The sequence below is a fragment of the Gopherus flavomarginatus genome, chromosome 1 (genome assembly GCF_025201925.1).
Source record: "Gopherus flavomarginatus isolate rGopFla2 chromosome 1, rGopFla2.mat.asm, whole genome shotgun sequence".
NCBI classification, from domain to species: Eukaryota; Metazoa; Chordata; order Testudines; family Testudinidae; genus Gopherus; species Gopherus flavomarginatus.
In genome coordinates, this window is record NC_066617.1 from 97,471,388 (window position 1) to 97,496,063 (window position 24,676).

The 24,676-nt window shown below is 44.2% G+C and overlaps 2 protein-coding genes across 6 annotated transcripts in view; both read left to right on the forward strand.

The window, feature by feature from the left end:
* ST13 (ST13 Hsp70 interacting protein) overlaps window positions 1–13,215 on the forward strand; it is a 30,653-nt gene extending 17,438 nt beyond the window's left edge. Inside the window, exons 9-12 of the mRNA XM_050917578.1 lie at window positions 3,914–4,030; window positions 5,034–5,085; window positions 5,694–5,782; window positions 11,360–13,215. Coding sequence (XP_050773535.1) covers window positions 3,914–4,030; window positions 5,034–5,085; window positions 5,694–5,782; window positions 11,360–11,488 — 387 coding nt within the window. The 3' untranslated portion in view covers window positions 11,489–13,215. The remainder of the gene's footprint in view (window positions 1–3,913; window positions 4,031–5,033; window positions 5,086–5,693; window positions 5,783–11,359) is intronic.
* SLC25A17 (solute carrier family 25 member 17) overlaps window positions 1–24,676 on the forward strand; it is a 254,591-nt gene that overhangs the window by 173,002 nt on the left and 56,913 nt on the right. The window contains exon 1 of one of the 5 annotated variants that reach the window (XM_050917518.1): window positions 23,092–23,264. The exons of 2 other annotated variants lie outside the window; for them this stretch is intronic. In XM_050917518.1, the coding sequence (XP_050773475.1) occupies window positions 23,109–23,264 (156 nt within the window). In that variant the 5' untranslated portion in view covers window positions 23,092–23,108. Of the gene's footprint in view, window positions 1–23,091; window positions 23,265–24,676 lie in introns of those variants that run through there. 2 more of the 5 variants (XM_050917533.1, XM_050917522.1) reach the window with 2 other exon arrangements.

Genomic DNA, 24,676 nt, shown 5'->3' on the forward strand with positions numbered 1-24,676 from the left:
TGATATTCCAGAGAAGACTTCCCACATGATCCTTTGCCATCTGCCTTCTTTACCTTACTTCTTTACTGCCTTCTATACTGATTCTGGCTGGTGTGTAGGGTAATCAGTGATTCGATATCCTCCTTTCTACGTCATTCCCTAGGTGAGGCTGTCTCAAATGCTTTCTCCTGGTCTCAAGTGATTTCAGGACATGGTAGTGGTTGTGCCCAGGAAGCTAAAAGTGTCTGTTAAAATTGGTCAGGTGCTACCCTGCCTTTGAGGTTCACTTTACAGGAAATAAGGTTCCCATGTCATGTTGTGAGGAAGGGCTGAGTTGTACTTTTAGATTTAGTTGAGACGGAAGTGATCAATTAAAAGCTGAAAAAGTAAAATTTACCCTAAGAACAAAAAATCCATAAAGTAATACATTTGGCATGAAGGCTTATGTCTTCTCCATCTTGATTCTGCAGGCCTCTGGTTATGTGACCTGACATAGCTTATAGCCTGGGATGGTCTAATGAGCCTAAATCATCCCCTAAGGCAAGCAGGAATTACTATAGGGTTTTGAATGCTAAGAGGTCTCTAATAATTAAGGGCTTCTTAAGATACACTGAATACAACTGACAGGCTTTTGTCCACAGCTATTTCTCAAGATACTCTCTCTTGATTCAGAAATTCAGGTCTTATTGACTCAGACCAAAATAATAGATTTACTCTTTGAAAGGATCTGACCATTTTTCTGTTTTAAGACCGATGAAGCCTTAAAAATTAAACCAGGAGGTCCGTGGCCAGATCTCTGGGGCTGGGTCAATCTGTTCCTCATAAAGTCGTCTTCTAGGTTCCTCAAAAAGGAATTTCAACAGACGGCTTCTGGATTGGTCTCCAATACAGACCCAGGCAGTCTATGAATCTCTCCATACACATTGGGAGGCAAAGGTCAAGGGAAAGGGAGAAGACTACCTCATTAACATATGTTGCATTTCAAAAGCAAGGGTGTGGTAGAGGATCCTGAACCAGTTCCAAAAAAATCAGAACATCTTCTCTTCTCCTGCCTCTCCATTTGGGTCTTTGTCCCAATATTTTTTAGGCATGGTGAAGTTTCTCTGAATCAGTGGGTCCTAGATCCCGTAAATGAGTATTCCTTCCAGTTACAAGCCATACCACATCTCAACTCCCTTAACTTTTTCAAGCATCCTTCTCAGAAACTGCTGCAAAAGGAGGTCTTGGCAACCATGCTGGGAAAGGCTCTGTTCCAGACCTCTGCAAATTGAAAGAATTACTTAAGGAAAATAAAATCCTGCCCATCTGTTCTGGGGAGCATAATCCTCTGTCTTCATGACTGGTATGGAACCATAGCTCTGAAGACTTCCACTTCCACGCCTTGATAAGGCAAAAGCACAGGAAGTATCTTTGACAATAACTAATATAAGGTTCTTCTTTTTGGACAGGCAGCACCCCTAACGGTATTCACCAAATGCTTGGCAGTGTTTACAGTTAATTTGTATGGGGGGCCTTAGGTGTGTCCACATCTGGCTGACTGCTAAAAGATGAGTCTTTCCTGCAAGGCAAGAGTTACCATGCTTTGCCTTGCTGCTGCTTCAGATCTCTACAGTAAACTGAATATATCTTGGCTACAGCTCAAGGGCTAGTCTTCACAGAAGACTCCCTTAGATTCTGCAAGAACTCTAGCTTGACTGCCTTGGGAAATGATCCAAGAACTCATCCAGAGAGTGGTGGTAGCAAAGTCTAGATTAGAAGACCCAGTTAAATTATCTGAATGAGCCTGATGTCTACAGCATTTTTGTCTCCAGCTCTGCAAGGTTTCAGGTGCACAACCCTTGCAAGGGTGGCTGAATCTGGTGTAAAAAACAAACTGCCACTGGACGTGAGTGTTTCCACTTCAGAAAGTCCAGTACTCTGCTGTGAGCAAATATTGCCAAAGAGTATCTTCAAGAGTTTAATTGGATGATTAATCAGATGATAGTCTTGGTTGACTTGTCTCAATAGAGATCCTAAAAGCACTTCTCAAACTTACCATGGTGTGTGGAAGCCTCAGGAATGAAGCTCCACATGTTTTTCCTCTAATTGGGAGCCATCAGACTCTCTTTCATAAATCTTTACTTCCAGAGTTTGAAGGGTAATGGATGTAGATTCCTACAGATAACATGGTTACGATTAAGGCTATGATTTAATCACTGGTATTTTTAGTATAGGTCATGGACAGGTCACAGGCAATAAACAAAAAATTACGGCCCGTGACCTGTCCATGATTTGTGCTATAAATACCTGTGACTAAATCTGGGGGGCTTTGGGGTGCTGCTACTGCTTGTGGGTCAAGGGGCAGGGTCCTGCCACTGCTGCTTCAGAAGTGCGGATGTCGGCAGCCCGGGGCCCTGTCTGGTGATCTGCTTACTTTGTCTCTGTGAAAGAGACCACGTCTGTCAATCGTAAGACTTTTAAAACATTTTATAAACTTATACTCTCCCATCTAAAAGACTATTGATCTTTCCGACTCTAATTTGGTATTTGCTAGATTCATGAAAAGGCCCTTTGGAGCCTGTGGATTCTTGCATTCAGTAATACTTCTGGCTGAAGGTGCGAGATTTAGGCTCTAAGTGTCTGTCATTTTTGAAAATGAAACTTAGGTTCTGCTGAAAACTTATCCCTTGTTTTTAGTGGTCATTACCATGGCAGGAGAGTCTAGGTGTAGCAGACCTCAGTAGCAAACACTTATTCCCATATTCCACATCAATATATTACTGCCTGTATATTTGTCAAAGCCCCAGAAACCCCTGGAGAGGCACGGCTGTGTACTCTGGATTCTGAGGGAATGTTTACTACTTAAAACTAAGCTGTGTAGAAAGGCTGACCATGTGTGGCCTCTAGAGAGAGAGATAAGGGTCAAGCCATCTCAATTCAAAGGCTTTCTAAAACGAAGAGTATATTCAGTCATATATGCACTAGGTAGTGTTCTTGTGCGTGAGTCTCAGAGTGTGAGCTTTCAGCCAGAGGAATGAGAGCCTCGAGCAAATTATAGATACATTCCAATATCTGAAATCTGCAGGGTTGCTTTGTGAAATTCAGTGACTTAAGACATGAACCATTTTCCCAACGCTATCGAAAGCAGAACCTGGTTTCAGGAGGGCAGTGCTTCAGTTATTTTCCGCTAGCGGGGGTCCTCACTTGGCTCCTTTCCTTAAGGAGATCACCGGTGGGTAGTCTTCTGCAGTGGGACTCTGTAGAGGAAATACATTTGGAGAACAAGCCACTTGTGAGAAGCAACTTCTTTTCCACCTCTCCTTCTCTGCTTGAATTCAGGGAAGCTCTGGTTTAATAAGGAACTTACGTGTAAGTATTTTACATATAAAGACACTACAAGACAAAGCCCAACGTTTTACAAAAGTGGAATCAGGAAGTGTTCTTTTGCCCTAATTGTCAAATTTTACATGCACAGCAGTGGTGTTTTTTGAAGCAACAGAAATGTTCTTTGTATTGTTCTTGTGGAAGTTCCCTTTTTGTATGGCAAACAACTGGTATTGACTGACTGTGGAAGAGTCCAGGCTTTTCTCTGTCTGCTCTTGCTGGCCAAAGGTATTAGGTTGGGGAACTCTATGATGTGGATGACATTATAAGGGGAATGGTAAATCCCAGAGCTTCATGTAAAAAAGGAGTATGTTGGGGAAGTGCATATTTTGGCTAGTCCAATCATGTTGTTACGCCCCAATACTGCTGACAGTATTTGTAAGGTATGTGTGGCAAATGTAATCTCTAAAGTCAGTTAATGCTACATAATGAAGTCATCAACACGTGTTTTAAAAACTCACTGAAACTAGTTCAATGGCTAAACTTATGCTGTATCTCAAAGGAAAACATCCATATTATGATGGCTCTATTGGAAATGCACAAGAATACTCACTGTTTCTTCCTGCCTCAGGCTCAGAAGATTGCTGAACATCGCAGGAAGTATGAGCGAAAGCGTGAAGAAAAAGAAATCAAGGAAAGGCTGGAAAGAGTAAAGAAGGCCCGAGAGGAACATGAGAGAGCACAGAGGGTGAGCTTTTGGTGCAAAACCATTTTTTAAAAAGCGCTGCATAATCTTGGGAGTAGTGCAAGGTTAACTTTTTTGGTAGAAATTCTATTGTATGCAACCCCTTTCGTGTGTGTATTTTTAAAAATGGAATTATAGTACACCTCTACCTCAATATAACGCGACCCCGATATAATATGAATTCAGATATAACACGGTAAGCAGTGCTCCTGGGGGGGCGGGGCTGCACACTCCAGTGGATCAAAGCAAGTTCAATATAACATGGTTTCACCTATAATGTGGTAAGATTTTTTTGGCTCCTGAGGACAGTGTTATATCGAGGTAGGCATTATCGTAATACAAATACACCTCTAGGAGTCTTAATCATGGACCAGGACCCAGTTGTGCTAGGTGCTGTGTGTCTTGGTTACTTGACTAGCTGAGAAGTAAAATCAGAGGTGGATTCTGCATCCTCAGATTCTAGTGAATCTGGAATATCCAGTTACCAGTTTCACCACAGCTTAACTTTTCACTTCCTTTTTGACCACACAACAGTGCAAGGGTTTTCTTAAAAAATTATCTTTTAACAGTAACTAAAGCATATGAATTGCCTGTATTCGCAGCTGAGCTGCAGTATGTTGAATCTCAGCGCAAAGGTTTTTTTTGCTGAACATGATTCTGATTCCCCCTCCCTTTTTTCTCTGTCTCGTTTCTTGCGTACCTTCCTCCCCACCTTGCCATCTGGTTTTCCTCTCTCACTTCTGTTGTATGTAGGTACTTACGTGGCCCTCATCACTAGTCTCTTAAGCAGGAGCAGTCAATTATTTTTTGCTAGGTCAAAATTTCTTGATCAAGGCATAGTCAGAGTCCAGACTCCAGAGAACGTTTTGGGGAAAAAAACCAAAAAACTATAATGAGTAACTAGAATCTAGCTGATGCTGTTTTTTTCCCCAAAAGGCCACTTGGGTAGTAGGAGGCTGTCTTCCATTTCACTGCTCTTTCTGGAATGATGTGCTTTCATTTGCAGGAGGAAGAAGCTCGGCAACAGGCAGGAGGAGCTCAGTTTGGTGGCTTTCCAGGTACCTCATTTTTTGGGAATCATAATCAATTAGGTGCAAAAGGAGCTTGGCTTTTCCATGTGAGGCAGGGCAATAGCTTTCATTTATTCTCAATACCCTTCAGCGAAAGGACTAGGCTGTGAGAGCAGAAACTTGAGAAGGCTTTAATTTTGGAGGGATAAAAGGGAGAGGGACTCTTCCTACCAACTATTGAGTGTGACTCATGGTATGTAGTAAATAAACATGAGGGGATTCAGAGCTCAACAGTGAAGATCGTTGGGTTAAAGAGAGTTGTGTGTGAGAAGAAAATTAAAAATGATGTATTGCTTAGCCAACTAGGAGTGGGGAAGGCTTTACCTGGTTTGGTGAGTTAACCCGAAATAACTGCTGCCTTTGTTACAAGCGTCTTATTGCCTTAGATCCCAAAAATATGGATGAAATGAGATGCATATATTCACAGAAGAGAAGGTGATTAAGCTCCTACTTTCTAGTTGGTGGAACAACAGTAGCCTTGTGGAAGACCTGTTTGTTCACCTTCCTGGCTGGGACTGTCCTGGGCTATGTACGTGTGCTTGTATACAGATGACTGAACCTTTTCCTTTGTGTATTCTTGTCTTGTCTTTTTGCAGGTGGGTTTCCTGGAGGTATGCCAGGCATGGCAGGGATGCCTGGTCTCAATGAAATTCTCAGTGACCCAGAGGTTCTTGCAGCCATGCAGGTGAGGACTTGCAGTGATAAAACATAAACATGCAAAATGAGGACACAACATATGTTCTCTTGTCACTTACAGGGGGAGGAGAAATCTTTTTCTTATCCAAGGAGTTAGTGAAACCCTCTCTGACAGTGTGGGCGGCATCACTCTTTGTGGGATGAACATATTGGTTATTTGTCTAGCTGGTTGTGGCTAATTAATACTCCTGACCTTCCACTGCCCCAAGACATTCTAGACAAAACTAGAATTGTACGATACAGCATGCACTCTAGGTTTTTGGAGCAATTTTCTCACTCTCTTTTTGCATGGTTCTGTGGGACTCTCGTTACACTACATCTTCTAGATCTGATCCTACTGTGAATGGGAAGGCTTGTTGACTCTTGAATGTGTATGGATAAATTTTGTTGTTCCTATTGGGCTCCAGGAAGTGAGTGGGCGGAAGCCCGCCCTCCACTAAAGGACCTCCCCCCAGCCTAAGGGGAGTATCCACATGTCTGGGATTCCAAGTGAGTACGGAGGACAACTAAAAATAAAACGGACAGGAGTGAGGTCATAGGGCTAATTGAAAGGCGGAACACTGGGCTGGATGAACTGATTTGGCAAATTCCATATCACCATATATGAAAGCCTATTTTTCCCATGCTAAGAGTATTCCATACCCTGTTAAACCAGTTATGGAGTTGGAGTTCAGAGGAGAAGCATTCCACTAGCAGGCCCTAGGGCAAATCTGTTGGCAGTTGTTGAAGAAAAATTATGGGTGGGGCTGAAACAAAACTGAGAGACTGAAAAATCTACATGGGCAGCTATAAAGGTGTCTTATTGATCTTGTTTAAACAAGCAAATTGGACTTTAGTCCTGGATGGCTTTCAGATGTGAAATACTTAATACCCTGGGCACAGTGACCTGCTGAAACAGCTTTTCATAGTTGTTTTGAAGCCTTCTATGCTAAGCAAAAGCATAGCAAGAAATCATTGTTTGGAATGTCTTAAGCTTGCAAAATGTGTACAATGCTTTTGGCCCATGCAGGCATCATTAATCTTAATGACAGCAATATATGGGAGCAAATCTTTACCTGAACTGGTGAGATCTGCAGTAATGGCTTCCAGGGCATGCATGAATAATACTGGAAGAAATTTTTTAGGTCAAAACTTCCTTTGCCAAAAAATTCAGCTTTGGGTCAACCAAAAAGTTTAATAAATTTGTCAAATTTGTAGTGTTCGAAAAACCAAAAATCTCCAAATATTAAAAATTAAAACATTTCATTTTGATATTTTGGCAATATGAAACATTTCAATTTTCTGATTCAAAACTACTTTGTTTAAAAACTTGTTTCATTGTCCTTTTAAAAAAAATTAAAAGAATCTTGAATAAAAAGATTTGGTTTAGTTTGATCTGAAACAAAAAATTTCAACTTCTTGGCTTGCTGAGAAACTTTGTTTCAGGTCAACTCAAAAACTTTTTTTTTTATTTTCTTTTTTTAATGGCCAGCAAACCAAAAAATCAGTGATTGACACAGCTTTGCATGAGATACAAGACTTTCAGCTTCACTGGTTCATCTACTTGTCATAATTCACCCTGCCAACCAGTGCTTTAAAATCACACATAAGCTCTGTTCTCAGCAGCTGTGCTGGTATTAATGATAGTGCATTTTAGAGCCTGGACACACTTGGTATAAGTTCTGAGATTCTGCCAATGTTGATCTTTCTTCTAAACTATTGCAAAAATATGTCATGTGGACAGCATTCTTTGTTTATTGTAGACAGTAGTGGTGACAGTTCGGGGTGGAGGGAGGATTTACTTAGTGTTCCATTGATCATGAGGAGTCAAGGAGGGAGCATGGCTCAACCACGCTTAAGCAGTGGTCCTGTAATAAATTGGTATGGTTGCTGCCAGAGCAGTGTTCCGATTGTAATGCCACTGAAATTTGTCCCAGCCACCATTCATACAGACAATGTGACTGGGCCAAATCAGTGAGTGGCATAGTGACCTGATGCATGGGATTGTTGCAGGCACAGAGTGTGCCGGAGGCAAGCAACAGTGGTTCGTGCCCGGAATGCTTAGCGCCAATAAACACACCAGGGTGGAGAAGCAAGCAAAGTTTATTTGAGATCTCAAAGCTGTGCTGGGAGACTAAGCATGCCTCAGATCCAGCACCCCTACACAAGCGGCTTTTCCCTTTTTATAAGTTTTTTTTTTTTCTCTTTCTTCTCCCCTTCCTCCCCCTGTAGCAATTACGTAAGCGCAGGTGCATTAAGTAATCTTAGCCGTGGCAGCTCATTAGTAAGTTTTCCTTCTGCAAGTTATCTTATCCTTCTGCTAAAGGTGCACAGGCCTCATTATTTCTGCATTAGACCAGTTAGAACTGTTGCAACTGATAACGGCTGTTACACCTGGCCTTTTAGGTCGATTAAAGTTCAAACATGGAGGGACTCTTGTCTGCTGAGGCCTAAAACCAGGAAGGCTCCATACCCTTGTGGCCTTCCACCCTCCCGAGTTACTTAGGGTTATGCTTAGTGACACCAACAGGATCACAGTGACACTCAAATTTGGCCCAGCTGCCCCTCCATCCAGATGGGGGTAGCTGGGCCAAATGGTGTTGCAACCTGGTGCGTAAGGATTCTGTCTCTGTATGGCAGAACAATGGGGAGTCCACAATTCCTGGCAGTACTGGCTGGTGCCCTATGTGCATAAGAGAGATTGAAGACTTCCTGGCCAAGGGGGATCTGGGGTTCTTCCGAGGGGGAGATGAACAGGGCTGTTGCCTGGGATGCGGGGGAGGGATTTGTGTCCCCCTCCCCAGGCAAGAAATATCTGAATTGATACCACTGGTAGACCAGCTTTACAGTGTGGAACTTTTTGGACTTTTTCCTTCTAGAGGAGTCTTTAAACCTTTGTTCTTGCTAGAAGACTGCTAACATGGTTTCAGATTTTTGTTAGTGGCATTTTAAAGCCCTGACTATACTAGGGCTTTGTCTGAACTAGCCTTTTCCCTAAATTTCCACCTGTTGCTAATACCAGTGTAACTCCACTGTTAGTAACAGGGGAAGCTCTGGTTTAGACAGGGCACCAGTGGCCATGGGTGTTGTTCCATAGTGGCTTAATTCTGCCCAGGACAAGCATATAATAGTGGTAAAAATGCTAGTAGCAGTGATCAACTTAGCATTGGCACAACTCCAGTGTAATCAAAAATGGGGAAACTGTTGGAAGAAAAGACTGTTTTTAAAAAAGTCCTAAGATTGGCTCAATCCTAAGAGTCTTTCACTCTGATAAAAGTGCCTTAACTGCCAGTGTGAACAGAATGAAACAGTTGTCAGTGCTGTAGATTTATTGCTGAAAATGTCTTAAGTTCCTAATGTGCACTGCCTTTAATAGGGCAAAGCTTTTACCCTGATGTCCTTAGTTACTGGTGATGGTCATCTTTCACATGCTGATTTTTTGAGGTCATTCTCTGCAAGTTAATGGGAAAAGAATCCTAGGCTTTTGAGTGGTACCACATAGCAGGCCTTTGGCTGCCTTTCCCTAATGTATAGGTGACTTGAAAAGTAGCTGGAATGACTAGCTCTGCAAATGGTAACACTTAATATTCACACCTAGATAGGAGTTTAGTCTATGTTTATAGAAGCTGTTTCCTGTTAAGTCATAAACTTTAATTGCCCCTAAAGTCCAGCCCTGTTTAGGGTGGTCTCCATTGAAGTTGTCCTCTTCTGAGTTTTGTAGCCTTAATTACACACACACACACACACACACACACACACACTCTCTCAAAACCACAAACTTGTTACTGTGTTCATCTTTTCAAGACCTTTGTTAGCCTTCCTTTTGTCTGCTGTTACAACCCTTTGAAATATGTTTCTAATAAACTTTATTTTAGCCAACATCTGTTAAGCTTTTAGTCTCTGAAAGAATCAGCTGAGATGGATGTTGAGGGGAAGGGAGGAAAGTGGCTTGCCTAATGGTTGTTTACTGAAGCTACATTTGAGTGACTATCGCATTATTATTTTCTTGTATTTATAAATGTCTTGGTCTGGGCATTGCCACTTCCTGCTTTTGAATTTAAGCTGGTGTTCTCACTAGTTCAATTAAGAACAGTTCAGTTGACTAGTGCAGATATGGCTGAAGTGTAAGAGGTTTATCATGGAAATGCCTTTCCAACCATAGCATTGATGGCCACACAGACTGCAATATGTGCATGCCCAGCTGCTCAGTAAGATCATTCAGAAGCACACCATAGAGTTAGATGTGAAAGCTTCTTAACCAATAGTGCAAATGTCAGTGTTGCACACACAGTACAGAAAAATACACATATCTTAGTTATGACTCCTCCATACTAAGCAGTGAAGCTAAAATTGGTGTAGATAAAAATCTTGTTCAGCAGTAAACAGACTAGTTAAAATAGCGAAGTAGCTTCTAATAAAATTCCCTGGTGTTTTTCTTTTTCCATAACTTTATCTCATTGTTCGTGGGCTGAAACAATCTCTGCTCAATCTCAGCCCAGAGGTGAAAGTCTGAGGGAAATCCGTACAGTTGTAAGGGAAAAATCTAAGGCAGACTGAAATGTCACACTGAGCATGCAGGTAGCCCTCAGAACAGATTGGTCTAAAATCTGTTTAGCATATGAAAGTTCTGTAGAATCATTGCACTATGAAACATCCCATAAGTTTTAAATTGCACTTCCACATTGATGCCCTACCAGAGGGAAGTTGGGGGGAGAGATCGGGAGACGTGCCCTGGGAAAGTCTGCACACCTCTTGAATAGGCTGAGAAAGCAGAGCGACTTTGTCCAACTTTGCCATCTTCATATGGGTGTTTTAACTCCAAATTCCTTGGAATATGATGACATTAGATTGCACATTTATTTCAAACTCCTTGTGCTCTGGGTTTTACACTCCAGAGTACCTGAGTCATTAGGACATTAAAATAGATGGCTTTCATTTCCTAGTCAAGGTTAAGGTCCAAAATCTCTGCTCCTGTGCTGGCTTCATTGAGGCCTCCAGTGTGATTCTTGTACTGCACTAGTGCCTTTATGAAGTACACCTTTACATAAACACAAGTGTGGCATTTGCAATCTTAATGTACATGGAAAGTTTTGCTTTTCCCACTTCTAAGAGTTTTATTTTGTCTAATAGCATACTTAAAGAACTTTTCAGCAAAGAAAGTGAGATATTCTGTGTACCTAAATAAAACTGCAGAGGGAACATTCAGTCAGAACATAATCACCAAAATTCAAATACTGTCAAACTTGACATCCTTACCCATGTCAAGTGACATGGTGTCAGTAATATCTTCAAGTCAGACTCCGTTTCATCTCATCCAGAATATAGTATTTCTTGCACATTGTTGTGGCATTAGCTCATTACTGACTCACATGCTACCTAATGAATTGCCAGCTTCACATCCTGTATCACCTGGATTTTTCTTTAGAGGTCTCTCATCCAAGACCCAATTAGGTAGACTTAAGGAGTGTCATCACCTTTGGCTTTAATCTCCAGAGCTGTCAGTCTAGTGCTAAATTTACTGGAAATGTTTTAAGGCTTTTTTTTATTGAACTAAAGCTACAATAACATCTTTCCTCTGCTTTTTCAGGATCCGGAAGTTATGGTCGCATTCCAAGATGTTGCCCAGAACCCAGCAAACATGTCCAAGTACCAGAACAACCCCAAGGTCATGAACCTCATCAGCAAACTGTCAGCCAAATTTGGAAGTCAACCATAAATTCCCTTTTAATAAAATCATAAGTGTATGGAAAAAAGAATTGATTACTTAACAAATGCAGATGTTGCAATAACACAAACCATTGTACCTCTAATCTTCTCATGAAGAGAACTGGGGTGCTCTAAAGAGAGTCCACCTCTTGCCCCCATACATCAAACTTTTTGCAAAGATTGATTTTGTTACTCAAATTATACTCAAAACATACTTTCAATCCTCCCTCTCTACCCCAGAGTTGCAACCATTTGTTACAAGTACAAGTAATGCTGTCTTCTTTGAATTAAGACTTGTAATAGATAGTAATCTTTCAATAGGTAGTCTGATTTAACAAAAAGCAGTTTTAAATCAAACTGTCATCCTGGCTTTCACTTCCCCAGCTAGTAAAGAAGCAGGAATTGTAACACCAGGGTCCTGTATTATCCATCTGGGACAGGAAAATTGGTCTAATTGTAGGAGGGGGTATGGTGGGGACAATCATTTTAAAGTATTAACTGGATGAAGGAGGTGTCTGCAGGTACTGTTACACACCCTTTTATTTGCTTTACGTTTTGATGTGTGGCTGATTTTAGATGAGGGTTAGAGCAAAACCAATAAGGGTCACCAATATTCTAACTACTTGTACACTGGAACTTCTGGCAGTACTGCCCACAATGTTTAAAACTTAGGATTGCCCCCTGCTCTGTGGCTATCCTTTGCTCGTTCTGGCATGAAACACATTTTATTGCAGATAGCACTGAGGTTAGGTAGGTTACTTGCTATATTCTTGTCCTTCGTATTTATGTAATACTGTTATTCTCTGTCCAGGTGGATAAGGGAGAGCACTCTTATTGTCTGTAGCAGTGCACTCCTTTCCTTCCCTGATTGGCAGGTCTTTAACTAGTTGTACTCTCTGATGAGGCAACTCTTGCCAGGCTTCATCCATTTGAAAATTAGAAGGAAGGAAACTTATCCCTACCACCACCTCTGTCTCCTTAAGTGGGCAAGCTATCCTGAACATAGGGTGTAAAATGCTATTACTATCAGTTAAAGGCAGAATAAACCCCACAATAGAGCAACTCTGGGTTCTGAGGGAGTCTGAGTCCTAATATGCTTACAGATGAAATCTCTTGGCCTAAGTCTTCAACTTTTGTCTTTTGTCCTCTTATCAGAGCAGTTGAGTCCTTTCCTACTATCACACACCCCAGTCTTCCATCTTTTAACGTTCTTTTTTAATATGATGCTGTCCCAGTGGTCAACACTTCAATTCAATCCATGGTTCTTGGAGTTTGGGATAAATATGAGAAGGTGGATTAGTTGGCACAGATGGTGCATACTTTTTAACACTTTGTGAATTTACAGCATGGGTATCCTTGGAACAGTGTGTCTTTGCTGGTATGTTCTTGATGCTTCCATTTGTTTTTTGTCTTAAATAAACATTGCCTCCTGCTCATGTTGGAAAGTTTATCATAACTAGCTTTTGGTTACGTTTGGGTCTTCTGAAAGCTTTTCTGTTCAGTGATCTTGTAATTCTGTGTCTTAAGCCATAATGGATGTCACTGTTTTTAATTAAATCGACTTGTTTAGGAACTCAACAACAGATGCAAAAATCACACACACACCAAATGCTTTTTCTCATACTAATAACCCTGCAAAATGAAAAGATGTGAATTCTTTTTTGCTTAAGAAATATAGTTCTGAAATACTTCTAGTTGCCTTTAAAAAAATAAAATAAAGTATGGTTTTGAAAATAAGTTTCTTAGCTTGGCTTTGTAACTGAACACTTGTTCATTAAGTGAAAACCCTAATGTAAGCGCACAGTTTGATTAAACTGCATACAACCTGGACTAAATGCCTGACTAAGGCCTTGTCTTCCCTGCAAAGTTAACTCAAATTATCTCACAAGTGTTGCCCCTAATCCAGCTCTTGTCCATATACAAAAATTTCTGGCATGAGTGATGGTGCTTTAAATCAAGCAAGCTAGGGAGTATAGGTTGAGCTCAGGTGCTGTTGATGCTCAACCTACTATGCTGTGTGAATCCATATTGAGTCCACTTGAGTACAGTCTGCCTCCCTTTTTCCCCCTGTAGCTGTCTTTCCAAAAGTCCCCATGGCCTTTGTCTACCTACTTACTCCCTAGTTTTGGACCGGAACTTACTTCCAGACAGTATAAATAGCCAGCTTTGGTTTTTAGACCCCACCCCAGCATGAAGTTTTCTGTACTAGTAATATTTATATAGTACTTCTATTGCCTTATGATCTGAACAAGCACAGCTGGCAGTGTGGATAAAAATTGACTTTAAAAATGTTTATTTAAACCTGATTAATTTTAAATTATATTTTGTTTTTAAGAGAAACCTCTTTAAAATTGAAATTATGACAACCTATGTTAAAGCCTGAATTATAATGTTTAAGTCAATATTAAGAGTATGTGTAGCTTCTGATCTTTCTTTGAAAGTCAAACTATTGAATTAGTGGAAGTCACTGTGCTAAGCACCTGGAACCAGAACTTGCTGAAGTGCTAAAACAACATTTGAGAGCAGTCGCCTCTTCTGCAGACAGAATATTTTCTTCATTTCAGTTTATTCAACTAATTTAGGTCAGTGACTAGCTCATTCCAGTTAAGAAACTAATTGGGAGTTGAAAAAACAGGAAAACTTTTTTTTCTCTCAATTTGTGAATAAAAATAAAGGAGGATGAGATCTAGTTCTAAAATCTTGAAGGATAGGGGGACCAGAAACAATTAATTGAACTAGCTAATCCCAGATGCTTGCTTTTTATTTAAGTTTTAAACAAACAATTTTTTAAAATGCTGTCTGTGAATTTTAATTTCAATTTCCATCCAGGTACAGCTTAATGCAAATTGAGTGAAAAAACCTAGTAAATAAGAAATGCATCATTCACCATTTTCTAATATACTAAATAGAAATTAAAAATCTGGATAAATGCATGTTACATACATATTTAAGCAGTTATATAGTTTGGTGTTTCTTTTGATGACCTACACATAAAATTAGTGTGAAGGCGATACTTAATTGCAAAAAACATTTTAATAGATACCACCCAGTGAGAATCAACTTTTCTTAAGGGAAATAAGCACAAATGCAAAACAAGATTAAAATCAAATATTTAAGTCAAGGTTCTGTTTGCTGATTTAAATAAATATTATAATCAGTGTTTTAAATGGGCTTGATTAAAATAATCTACCCTTGTATTCTGAGAGAGCATACTCCCAGTGGGTGACTAGCTGGCCTGAGGCAGACATCAAAGTTTTTGTGAGCCTGTGGTGTGAGGCCAGCAAGACCCAAGATTCTGGGTGTGGAGCCAGAAATAAGTTTCAATGATATCTCCAGGAAGCAAGCTGACAAAGGGATCCACCACATTAGACCTCTGCCAAGGAAAGAGAAAATCTCTGAAGCATCTGTACTACTGGGCAAAGGACTGCAACTCTTGTTCTGGTAACTCACCTAGAACACCACTGTTCTATGAGGAGTTGGACCAGGAGATTAACAGTACCTCAAGCATGGAGCTCCTGAATACCCCTTGATATCTCAAGGGTCCTGAGCAATGTACATGGGTGATCAAGGGCTGAGTCAGAGGAACTGGGGGACAATCTCAGATGAGGGTAGAGATTACCACTTCTAGGTATAGCCTGTCTGACCTCACCCAGCCCTCTTCAGGAAGGAGATAGAAGAACACGTGAAAGAATACAGCAGAGGAATCAGCATCAACTCAGCTGAGTAAAGTGACTCATCAGTGTTATGGATGGAGGAATATGAGAAAAGGGGGCTGTCTTTACCTGTTTGGGACCACTCTCTTGCTGGACTGGGAGATGTTGCGTGCTGGAGACTGGGCTTTTTATGCATATTGTTGCTTCACTTTGAGGGCAAAAGAGTTGCCCCATTCTGTTCTTTTCCCCTCGTGCACATGTTGTCCAATACAGATTCCAAGCAGGGAAGAAAATGTTTTAAACATGCAAGTGGTGACTTATAGTGGTGTATACTGCTGCATGTGTGCAAAATAGGGATTGTTACAATACTCCAAACCAAGCGCTGCAGGAATGGGACAAGCACAGTTGTGGACTCGCATGTAACTGTGCTTTTTCTCAAGCAAGATAGCATTTTTAGAGGCAGTCACACTTAAAGACTTGTTTAGGAAACAAATCCACTGGATGGCCTGTGTTGATATTAAGTTCTGAGCGTATCTATAAAGTCTCCTGGAAATACAGGTCCAGCTGCTAGGGATAGAAGGGATTGGGGTTGCAAAGACACATCTGGGGAGGTTCTATATGGCTGCATTCTAGTTCAGCATCCTGTTTATGGCAACCTGAATTTTATTCCACTTCTGGATAATGATGCAAGAAAACTTCTCATGATATAGGAGCTTCAAACAGTCAGCCAGGTGTGTCAGCAGAGGAAACTTCTCGTGTAGGGTTGTCAACTTTCTAATTACAGAAAACTGAACACCCTTGCCCTGCCCTTTCTCCAAGGTCCTGCTCCTACTCACTCCATCCCCCCTTCTCTTGTCCTTTGCGGTCCCTCACTCACCCTCACTCGCTCATTTTCACTGGGCTGGGGCAGGGGGTTGGAGTGTGGGAGGGAGTAAGGGTTCCAGTTGGGGGTGTAGGCTCTGGGGTGAGGCCAGGGATGAAGGGTTTGGGGTGCAGAAGGAGGGTCCTGGCTAGGGGGTGGGGCTGAGGGGCTTGGAGGAGGTGGTGTGGAGTATGGGCTCTGGGAGGGAGTTTATGTGTGGAAGGAGGTTTCAACCTGGGGCAGAGGGTTGGGGTGTTGGAGGGGCTCTGGTAGGGTGACCAGATGTCCCTATTTTATAGGGATAGTCCTGATTTTTGGGTCTTTTTCTTATATAGGCTCCTATTACCCTCCACCCTCTGTCCCAATTTTTCACACTTGCTGTCTGGTCACCGTAGGCTCTGGGCTGGGGATGCGGGCTCCAGGGTGGGGCCAGACATGAAGGGTTTGGGCGGGGTGTGGAGAGGGCTCCATGCTGGGGCAGGGATAGGGTGACCATATGTCCTGTTTTGGCAAGGACAGTCCCTTTTTTAAGCAGTGTTCTGGCTGTTCTGACTTTTTTGGCAAAAGTGGGCATTTGTCCTTGATCAGTTAGCAAGAACAAATGGGACAAATGCCCACTTTTGTCAAAAAAGTCAGGTGCGAGGGGTGAGCGGCAATGCCAGCCCCCTGCAGGGAGCAAAGGCAGGGTTTGGGTGGGGAGGTAGACAGCTTGAGTGAACAGTGATATCAGCCCCAGTCTTGCACTCAGGGGTATGCAGGGATTGGACGAGCAGCGACCCCAGCTTCTCAGAGTGGAGGAAAAGAGGGCGGGCTCAGACAAGTGACTTGGGCCAGCCCCGCATGGGGGGAAGGTGAGGGGGAGCGAGGGCTAGCCCCACACAGTGACCCATTTTCTCTTTGGAAAATATGGTCACCTTAGGCAGGGGGTTGGGGTGCGAGAGGAGGTGAGGGGTGCAGGCTTTGGGCAATGCTGACCTCAGGCATCTCCCAGGAAGTGGCGACATGTTCCTCCAGCTCCCAGGCGGAGGAGCAACCAGGGGGCTCTGCACACTGTCCCCACCCGCAGGCACCACCCCCACAACTCCCATTGTCTGTGATTCCCACTCTTAGCCAACCTGCCTTAGCCCTGCTGTGCTGCCACCTGTACTTTTAATGGCCCAGTCAGTGGTGCTGACTGGAGCCACCAGGGTCCCTTTTCAACTGGGTGTTCCTGTTGAAAACCAGATACCTGGCAACCCTAACTGTGGATAGGCTTCAATAGGAGAGATTGAGGGAGTCCTACATCAGAATATCCCTTAAATCAGGCCTTGTCTACACTACAAAGTTTTGTCAGCAAAAGTTATGTCACTTTATTAAAAGCACTTTAATTAAAACCGCTGTTGCATGTCCACACTAGCTCATGTCAGCAGAGTGCATCCACACTAGCAACTCTTGCATTGACACAGAGCAGTGCACTGTGGGTAACTAGCCCACTGTGCTGCTGGCCGCAGGGTGCTTTGGGAAGGGTTTGCAATGCCTCATGGGACAGGTACAGCATCACATGATGCAGGTTTCTTAATCCCATCATTCTAGGGGCATCCTAGTAGATTATCAGCTGCTTTTTCAACTGAGGAGGGGTGTGTGGGAGGGAGAGGTGAGTGGTGTATCTGGGGTGGGGGAGACAGCAGGCTGACTGACCTGAAGCAGAGGGAGGGGGGAGACACCCCCCATGTCAGCCCCAAGCTCTGCTCGGCACAGCCATCTCTCCCTAATCAGCCGGCTCTGCCTGTGGTACTGTGCTTCCTTCTGAGTTCCGGGAGCGGCATCCTGAGCAGGTCTGTGAGCTCTCTGTGCTGAGGAATGTCAAAGCAGCACAGCAGTCGTGTCTATCCCCTGTCCCTCAGCAAGCCACCGTGTTCCTAGAACAGGTCAGACAAGGAGCATTCCACGTTAATGATTTGCTCTTTGTTCCTGGAGCAGAGCAGCATGCTCAGCTGTCTCATACTTCTCAGAGCTTTGAAAGGGGAGTGGTGAAAACCTACAGGGCAGCGGAGATCAAAACAGTGAGCATCAGGGGCGGTACCAGCGGACCCTCCGCAGGCATGCTGCCCAAGGCAGCCTGACTGCTGCCCTCGCAGCAACCGGCAGAGCTCCCCCAGTGGCTTGCCGCCCCAAGCACGCGCCCCTGGTGAGCATAGTGGTCAAAACAGGCATTGTGGGATACTGGTGGAAGACAGTTATGTTGACAAAACAGCAGTCTATACTGATGCTTTGTTGCTTTAACTTTGCCACAAAAAGCTTTATACCTCTTGTTGAAATGGTTTTATTTTGTCAGCAAAACAGCAGAGTTTTGCTGCCAAAAGTAGCTTCATAGTGTGTACCCCTTCCCTGTTTGGTCGCAGATTTTGCTGACAAAACTTTTGTAGACAAAGCCTCAGTGATAGGTAGGTGAGCCCTGTTCACAGGGCCGGCTCCAGGCACCAGCGCAGCAAGCAGGTGCTTGGGGCAGCCAACTGAAAGGGGCGGCACGTCCCTCAGTCCCTCTTGGAGGGAAGGGCCTGCTGCCGAATTGCTATCAAAGAATGAAGCGGCAGCAGTAGAGCTGCCACCGATCGCGGCTTCTTTTTTTTTCCCCGCTTGGGGTGGCAAAAACGCTGAAGCCGGTCCTGCCTGTTCATATCCTTTTGACTGGTCTGATAGAGAAGGGGAAATTCATCCTCTGTCTCCCACATACCAGGGAAGTACTCTAACCACTAGGCTAAAGGTGTTAAGGTGGTCAAAAGCACCACCTCCTCTTCCGTCTGTTTTGTGTGGCATGAGGCAAGTTCCTAACCTATTCCCACAAAAAACAGCGTAGGCATCTAAGCCTCCTGACTCCAAGAAGTGGGTTTCCATTGGTGGAATGCCAAGCTGAGCTATGTTTCCTGTCTGCAGTCTGGACTCAGGTGCCTATCTCTGAGAGAGTGGTGGGGTTTAGCACATACTCCTCTCCTTAGCTCCCACTGGCTAGTTTAGGCAGCTCCCTGCCAAAAGTGCTTGCTTTTGTGGATCATATTCTTAGGCACCTATCTCTCTCCTTTCATATAGGAAGCTTAGGCCCCTAACTCAGCTTTGAGGACAACTGTCATAAACGGATAGTTAAGAGTTAATAGAACAGAAGTACTTCATGTCTCTTTTGACTGTAAAGGGTTAACAAGTTCAGTGAGCCTGGCTGTCACCTGACCAGAGGACCAATCAGGGGACAGGATACTTTCAAATCTTGAGGGAGGGAAGTTTTTGTGTGTGCTGTTAGTTTTTGGTTGTTGTTCTGTCTGGGTTCTGAGAGTGACCAGATGTGCAACCAGGTTTCTCTCCAATCTCTCTGATACAGGTTCTTATAGATTCAAAATAGTAAGTACTAGGTGATAAGGCGAGTTAGGCTTGTGTTTGTTTTCTTTATTTGCAAATGTGTATTTGGCTGGAAGGAGTTCAAATTTGTATTTTGCTGAAAGGATTTTAATTTGTACTTGTATACTTAGGCTGGGAAGGTGTTCCCAGTGTCTATAGCTGAAAGACCCTGTAACATATTCCATCTTAAATTTACAAAGATAATTTTTACTGTTTTTCCTTCTTTAATCAAAAGCTTTTCTTGTTTAAGAACCTGATTGTTTTTTTATTCTGGTGATACCCCAGGGGACTGGGTCTGGATTCACCAGGGAATTGGTGGGGAGAAAGGAGGGAAGGGGGAGAGAGAGGTTAATTTTCTCTCTGTGTTAGGATTACTTTCTCTTCTCAGGGAGAGTCTGGGAGGGGGAGAGAGAAGGAGGGGGAAGGTGTATTGTCCTCTCTGTTTTAAGATTCAAGGAGTTTGAATCACAGTGATCTTCTAGGGTAACCCAGGGAGGGGAAGCCTGGGAGAGGCAACGGTGACGGAAAGTGTTTACTTTCCTTGTGTTAAGATCCAGAAGGTCTGGGTCTTGGGGGTCCCCAGGCAAGGTTTTGGGGGGACCGGAGTGTACCAGGCACTGGAATTCCTGGTTGGTGGCAGCGCTACAGGTACTAAGCTGGTAATTGAACTTAGAGGAATTCATGCTGGTACCCCATCTTTTGGACGCTAAGATTCAGAGTGGGGAATTATACCATGACAACTACAGTGTTGTTTCTGTGATTTTTCTAGGTTTCTAAAAGTTAGGTGTTGTAATGCTGATCATCATGATATCTAAGTCCTTTTGTGAAGCCCATTCTATCTGTAACTTAACCCTAAGAGGATTTAAACCCCTTTACTGGGCTGAGAAAAGCCCTTCTTATTGGGACTGCCTGAGGAGTCAGACTTAGAGGTTGGAGCGAACACTTGTGGTCTATTAGAGGTCTAGATACTGGATCCAACAGCTGTACCTCATGAGTGAGGTTATAAAATGTTTAAGAGTGCAGTGGACTAGGAAAGAGTAGAGCTCCTTTCCAGTCAGGAATTATCATAGGCTGGGGACAGATTAGAGCTTTCTCTTTATTCCGCTAGACAAAGGAGGTTTGGGGTCACTCTGCCAAGAGGGGAAATCTTGGTTGACTGATTGATTAAACCACCTTGTCAAGTTGTCAGAAGGCAACTTGGTACAGGAAGTTGTTTTGTGAGTGTGTTTTGGTTTTCTTTTCTATTCTTGGTTAAAAGGTGACCCTGGACCCGGTTCTAAGTGATGAAGCAGCAGTGTTACGATGAGCCCTCAAGCAAGGGGAATTTTTGAGTTTTGGTTCAAGCATTAAGAAATATGGAGATGGAAAGAAAATGGAGTGGGTGAGGAAGAGTGTTATTCATGTGAGAGAATGAAAGTGGGAGATGGGAAGAGTGAAAATGGACTAAAAAGAAATGGGAAATAAAAATAGAAGCAATGTCATACAAAAATAAGGTAAGTAACTTTGATTAAAGTTCCTTAATGACATTTCCTTGGTAGAAGAGGGGAAAGACCGATTGTCCTGAGAAACTTCAAGTCAATTGTAGAATAGTGAGTGACCATGTAACCTGGAGGAGTGTTGGTGGTCATGAGATAATAGAAATTTACAACCAGTTTAGCTGATTCTACAAAAAGTAATTTGTCCTACTTTTTTATTTCCTCTCCTCCCATTTTACAAGATTGGTTTACTGGAGGAAGCTGCTAGCTAGTGGAACAGATAAAGGCATGAAAGCCTCAAGGACCAGCTCCCAAATTGCCTGGTCAATACTGCAGTCCTGCTGCTATGTCTCCTCCAAGGCCTCCCTGTGAACCCCGCACTGCACAAGTCCTCAAGCAAGCTGATTCTCACCAAATAAGTATAGTCATGTCTTTGAAATAGTATTTGTTCTGTCTTCAGATGTTGCTGCAAATGGTAAATCTGTTTGTAATTTGTGTCTGTTGATCCAGCCTGGGCCAGTGGCTAAGCTTCTTTTTTCCGTATCAGAGGTGAGTATTGGATCATGGCAGGGTAAGGAGGACAAAAAGGAGATTGTTGTTTTTCCACCCTGGAAAAGTAAGAGTGAGCAAGATAAGGAGGGAATGGAAAAGGGAGTAGGAGAGAAGAGGGGAGGAATAGACAAAAGAGAGAGTGTGAAAGATATAAATAGGAACATGAGACCAGACAGTACAGATAAAGGCGGAAGGCAACAAGAAGAGAGAACCAAAACTACAAGAGTAAGAAATATTTTAGGACTCAAAACTGTAAATATTTTTTTTAAATAAACAGGCTGGGCTTGCAAATACAGCCTAGAAAATATGGAAAAGTTGTTGGACAGGGACAAAGCACAAAAGGGAATACAGAAGCATAATTGTTCTAAATGGGGAAGGTGGTCATGGGCAAAAAGGAATATTGTCTGGCTTGAAAGTAAGGAGGACTAGGCACCCAGTTGTTATTGCCAACTAATTTATTGGTGCTTCTCTTAAAGCTCCAGCTCCTGGAGGCTTGTGATTAGATGAAACCTCAGCTTAATTTAAAAAAATCTAGTCTTCATGGTTGCAGAGAAAAGCTAGAAAATCTGAACCACATGCATCCTAAAGGTTTAAAAATCAGAAAGCAAAATAAGACACCCTACATCTACTGTTTTTAAATCTGTTTTGGGTGTGACTCATGACTTGAACACCTGGAGTTGGCACCCTTTTCCTCCTCTTTCTTCCCCATTTACTGATACCACAACTCTCTCCTATACAGGGATCCCCCAAACTGTTGCTCCCACCTGTCTCTCCAACAAGTGGACTGTTCTTTGTCATTGTAAATCTGGTCAAGCTAATTTCTGATCTTGCAGACAGGAGGGTTTTTTCATCGTTGCCAGCTCTAAATGCTTAAAAATCACAAGTCTGCCCCTTCTCCCACAAGAATAGGCTTAAGCCCCTCTCCCCCCAACATTTTGTATTGAATACTCTTATTTGCCTTCTGTTTTTTGAGCTAGTAAGGCACACCTGCATCATCTTTTCAAGCTCTTCTCTGCAACCACAAGAATTAAAAGGAAAGCTTGAGATACCACCTAACTATAAGCTTCCCAGTTCAGGGCTTTTAAGAAGCACTTAATATTGCGGCGGTTCATCAAACTGAGAATTGGTGACTTTTTGGGGGGTGCAGTTCTGGGGCTGGTTGCACCTCTAGGTGGGGCAAGCGTCGCTCAGAGGGCACAAACATTTGTTTTGAGCGTGGTTTGCGTACGTGGCGGCTGAGGGCAGCCCGTTCTGCAAGTGGACTAAGTCGGGGGAGCCTTGCTCTGGGGACAGTCAGGCGCTGAGCACAAGCGACTCACAGCAGTTGTGGGAGAGCCGGTCCCCCAGAACGGCTGCTGCGGGTACCGCAGTGAGAGGCGGGGCGATGTCCCTGATGGCCCCGTGCAGTCAGGCCCATGGGGAACTCCGCTGCCTCCACCCGCCCCCCCCGGGCTTTCCCTGCGCCCCTTCTGGCCGTTGAGCTCAACGGTTGCAACCCTGTTTGAAAGCCCGCGCGACCCCCGGGGAGCCAACGAGCGGGGAAGGCGAAGCCTTAACCGGCGCTTCAGCTGCTCCTCGCGCTCAGGGGCGCGGGAGCCCAAGGCTGCGAGCACAGCGAGCGGCGCGCGAGCAGCTGAGAGGCTGGGAGCAGCGATTGCAGTGGGCGGGGTTTGGGGGCCGCTGGAGGGGGAGGGTCGGGGATCACGTGCGCAGGAGGAAGCCATGGAGCGGGAGGCGGGGGCGCCGGGAGCGCGGTTTCCCTGCTCGCCTGCTGCTGCCTCTCGCCTCGCTCGGTCGCCGGCTGGCCCCGCGGGAGCAGCAGCCATGGCGGCGGTGTCCTCCTACGAGAGCTTGGTCCATGCCGTGGCCGGGGCTGTGGTGAGTGCGGCCCGGGGTCGGGTGGGGAGCGGGGGCCCGGTCCTGGGCAGGGGCCCGTCACGCCCCCTCTACTGAATGGGGTCTCGCCGTGAGCGGACGTGGCGGGGGAGGGGTTCTGGCAGCCCGGCAGGACAGGGCTGGCGGCGGAGAGCGGCTCTGGCTTCCCAGGGCCACAAGAAGTTGCTCTGTGGGCCCGATCCTGAGGTCCTGAACGCCCCGGACTGGGCTCCACGTCTCTGGCTCCTGGCGCTGTGGGGCGGGGGCTTTCCCGGCGGAAACCCTGCAGGGGGCCCAGGTGCCAGACGCCGTCACTGCCTTGCGGGCCGCCGCTGCTCTGGCATCTCCTCTAAAGAGGAGTCAGGGCTGCGTTTTTGCCCAGCTGATGCACCTGTTGCAGGCACAGAGGGTGCCGGAGGCAGGCAACAGTGGTTCGTTGCCCAGAGTGCCTAGCGCCAATAAACACACCAGGGTGGAGAAGCAAGCAAAGTTTATTTGAGATCTCAAAGCGGTGCTGGGAGACTTAGCATGCCTCAGATCCAGCACCCCTACACAAGCAGCTTCCTCCTTTTGTGTCCCCGTTGCTTTCTGAGAACTATTTCTTGGTGTCTAGCTGATCTCTCGCTCCCCCATTCTTTCCCATCCAGCTGCAGTATCTTTTCTCACTCAATCTTTTGTCTTCCCCCTTCCTCCCCGCTCTCCGCTGCTGAGACATGTATACTGTATCTAAAAGCGACCTTGAAACTTGCTTCAATTTAGCTCTAGTGTGTTACAGCAGGGAACTGGCTGTTACAATTAGAAAACTAACTGCTGACATTACATTTTACAGCTCTTAACATATTAGGTTACACAAAGTGTTTAACATGAAGGAACATTGGTTCATTGAGGCCTAGAACAGGAGGGCTTCATTGACACTTGTGGTCTACCACCCTCCCGAGTTACCTAGGGTTATGCCTAGTGACACCAACACACCCACCACCTGTGCTTGGGACGTGCCTTGCGTTTTCTTCCCCTTCCTGCCCTGTTGGAACAGCAAAACGTGGAGGAGGGTAAACACAAGGCATCTCTCTGCTGCCCTCCTCCCTGACTTGTCACCTTCACCTGTGTGTGAGGAGAGTAACGCTGCCACAGCTGCATGTTGTGATGTCAGATTGAGCTTTACCTACCCTGAATTTGGTGAGAACTGGCTGGTTATAAAGACAGCACCTGTAATATGGACACCAATTCTCTGTGGTCTGAGCAAGGGTCTTGAAGCCAAGAACTCCAGTCTCAGTTCTCAGAAGGGTAGCCCGTTAGTCTGTATCCACAAAAACAATTAGGAATCCGGTGGCACTTTAAAGACTAACAGACTTATTTGGGCATAAGCTTTCCTGGGTAAAAAACTTCTTTTGAAGAACTTCTTCTGAAGTGGGATT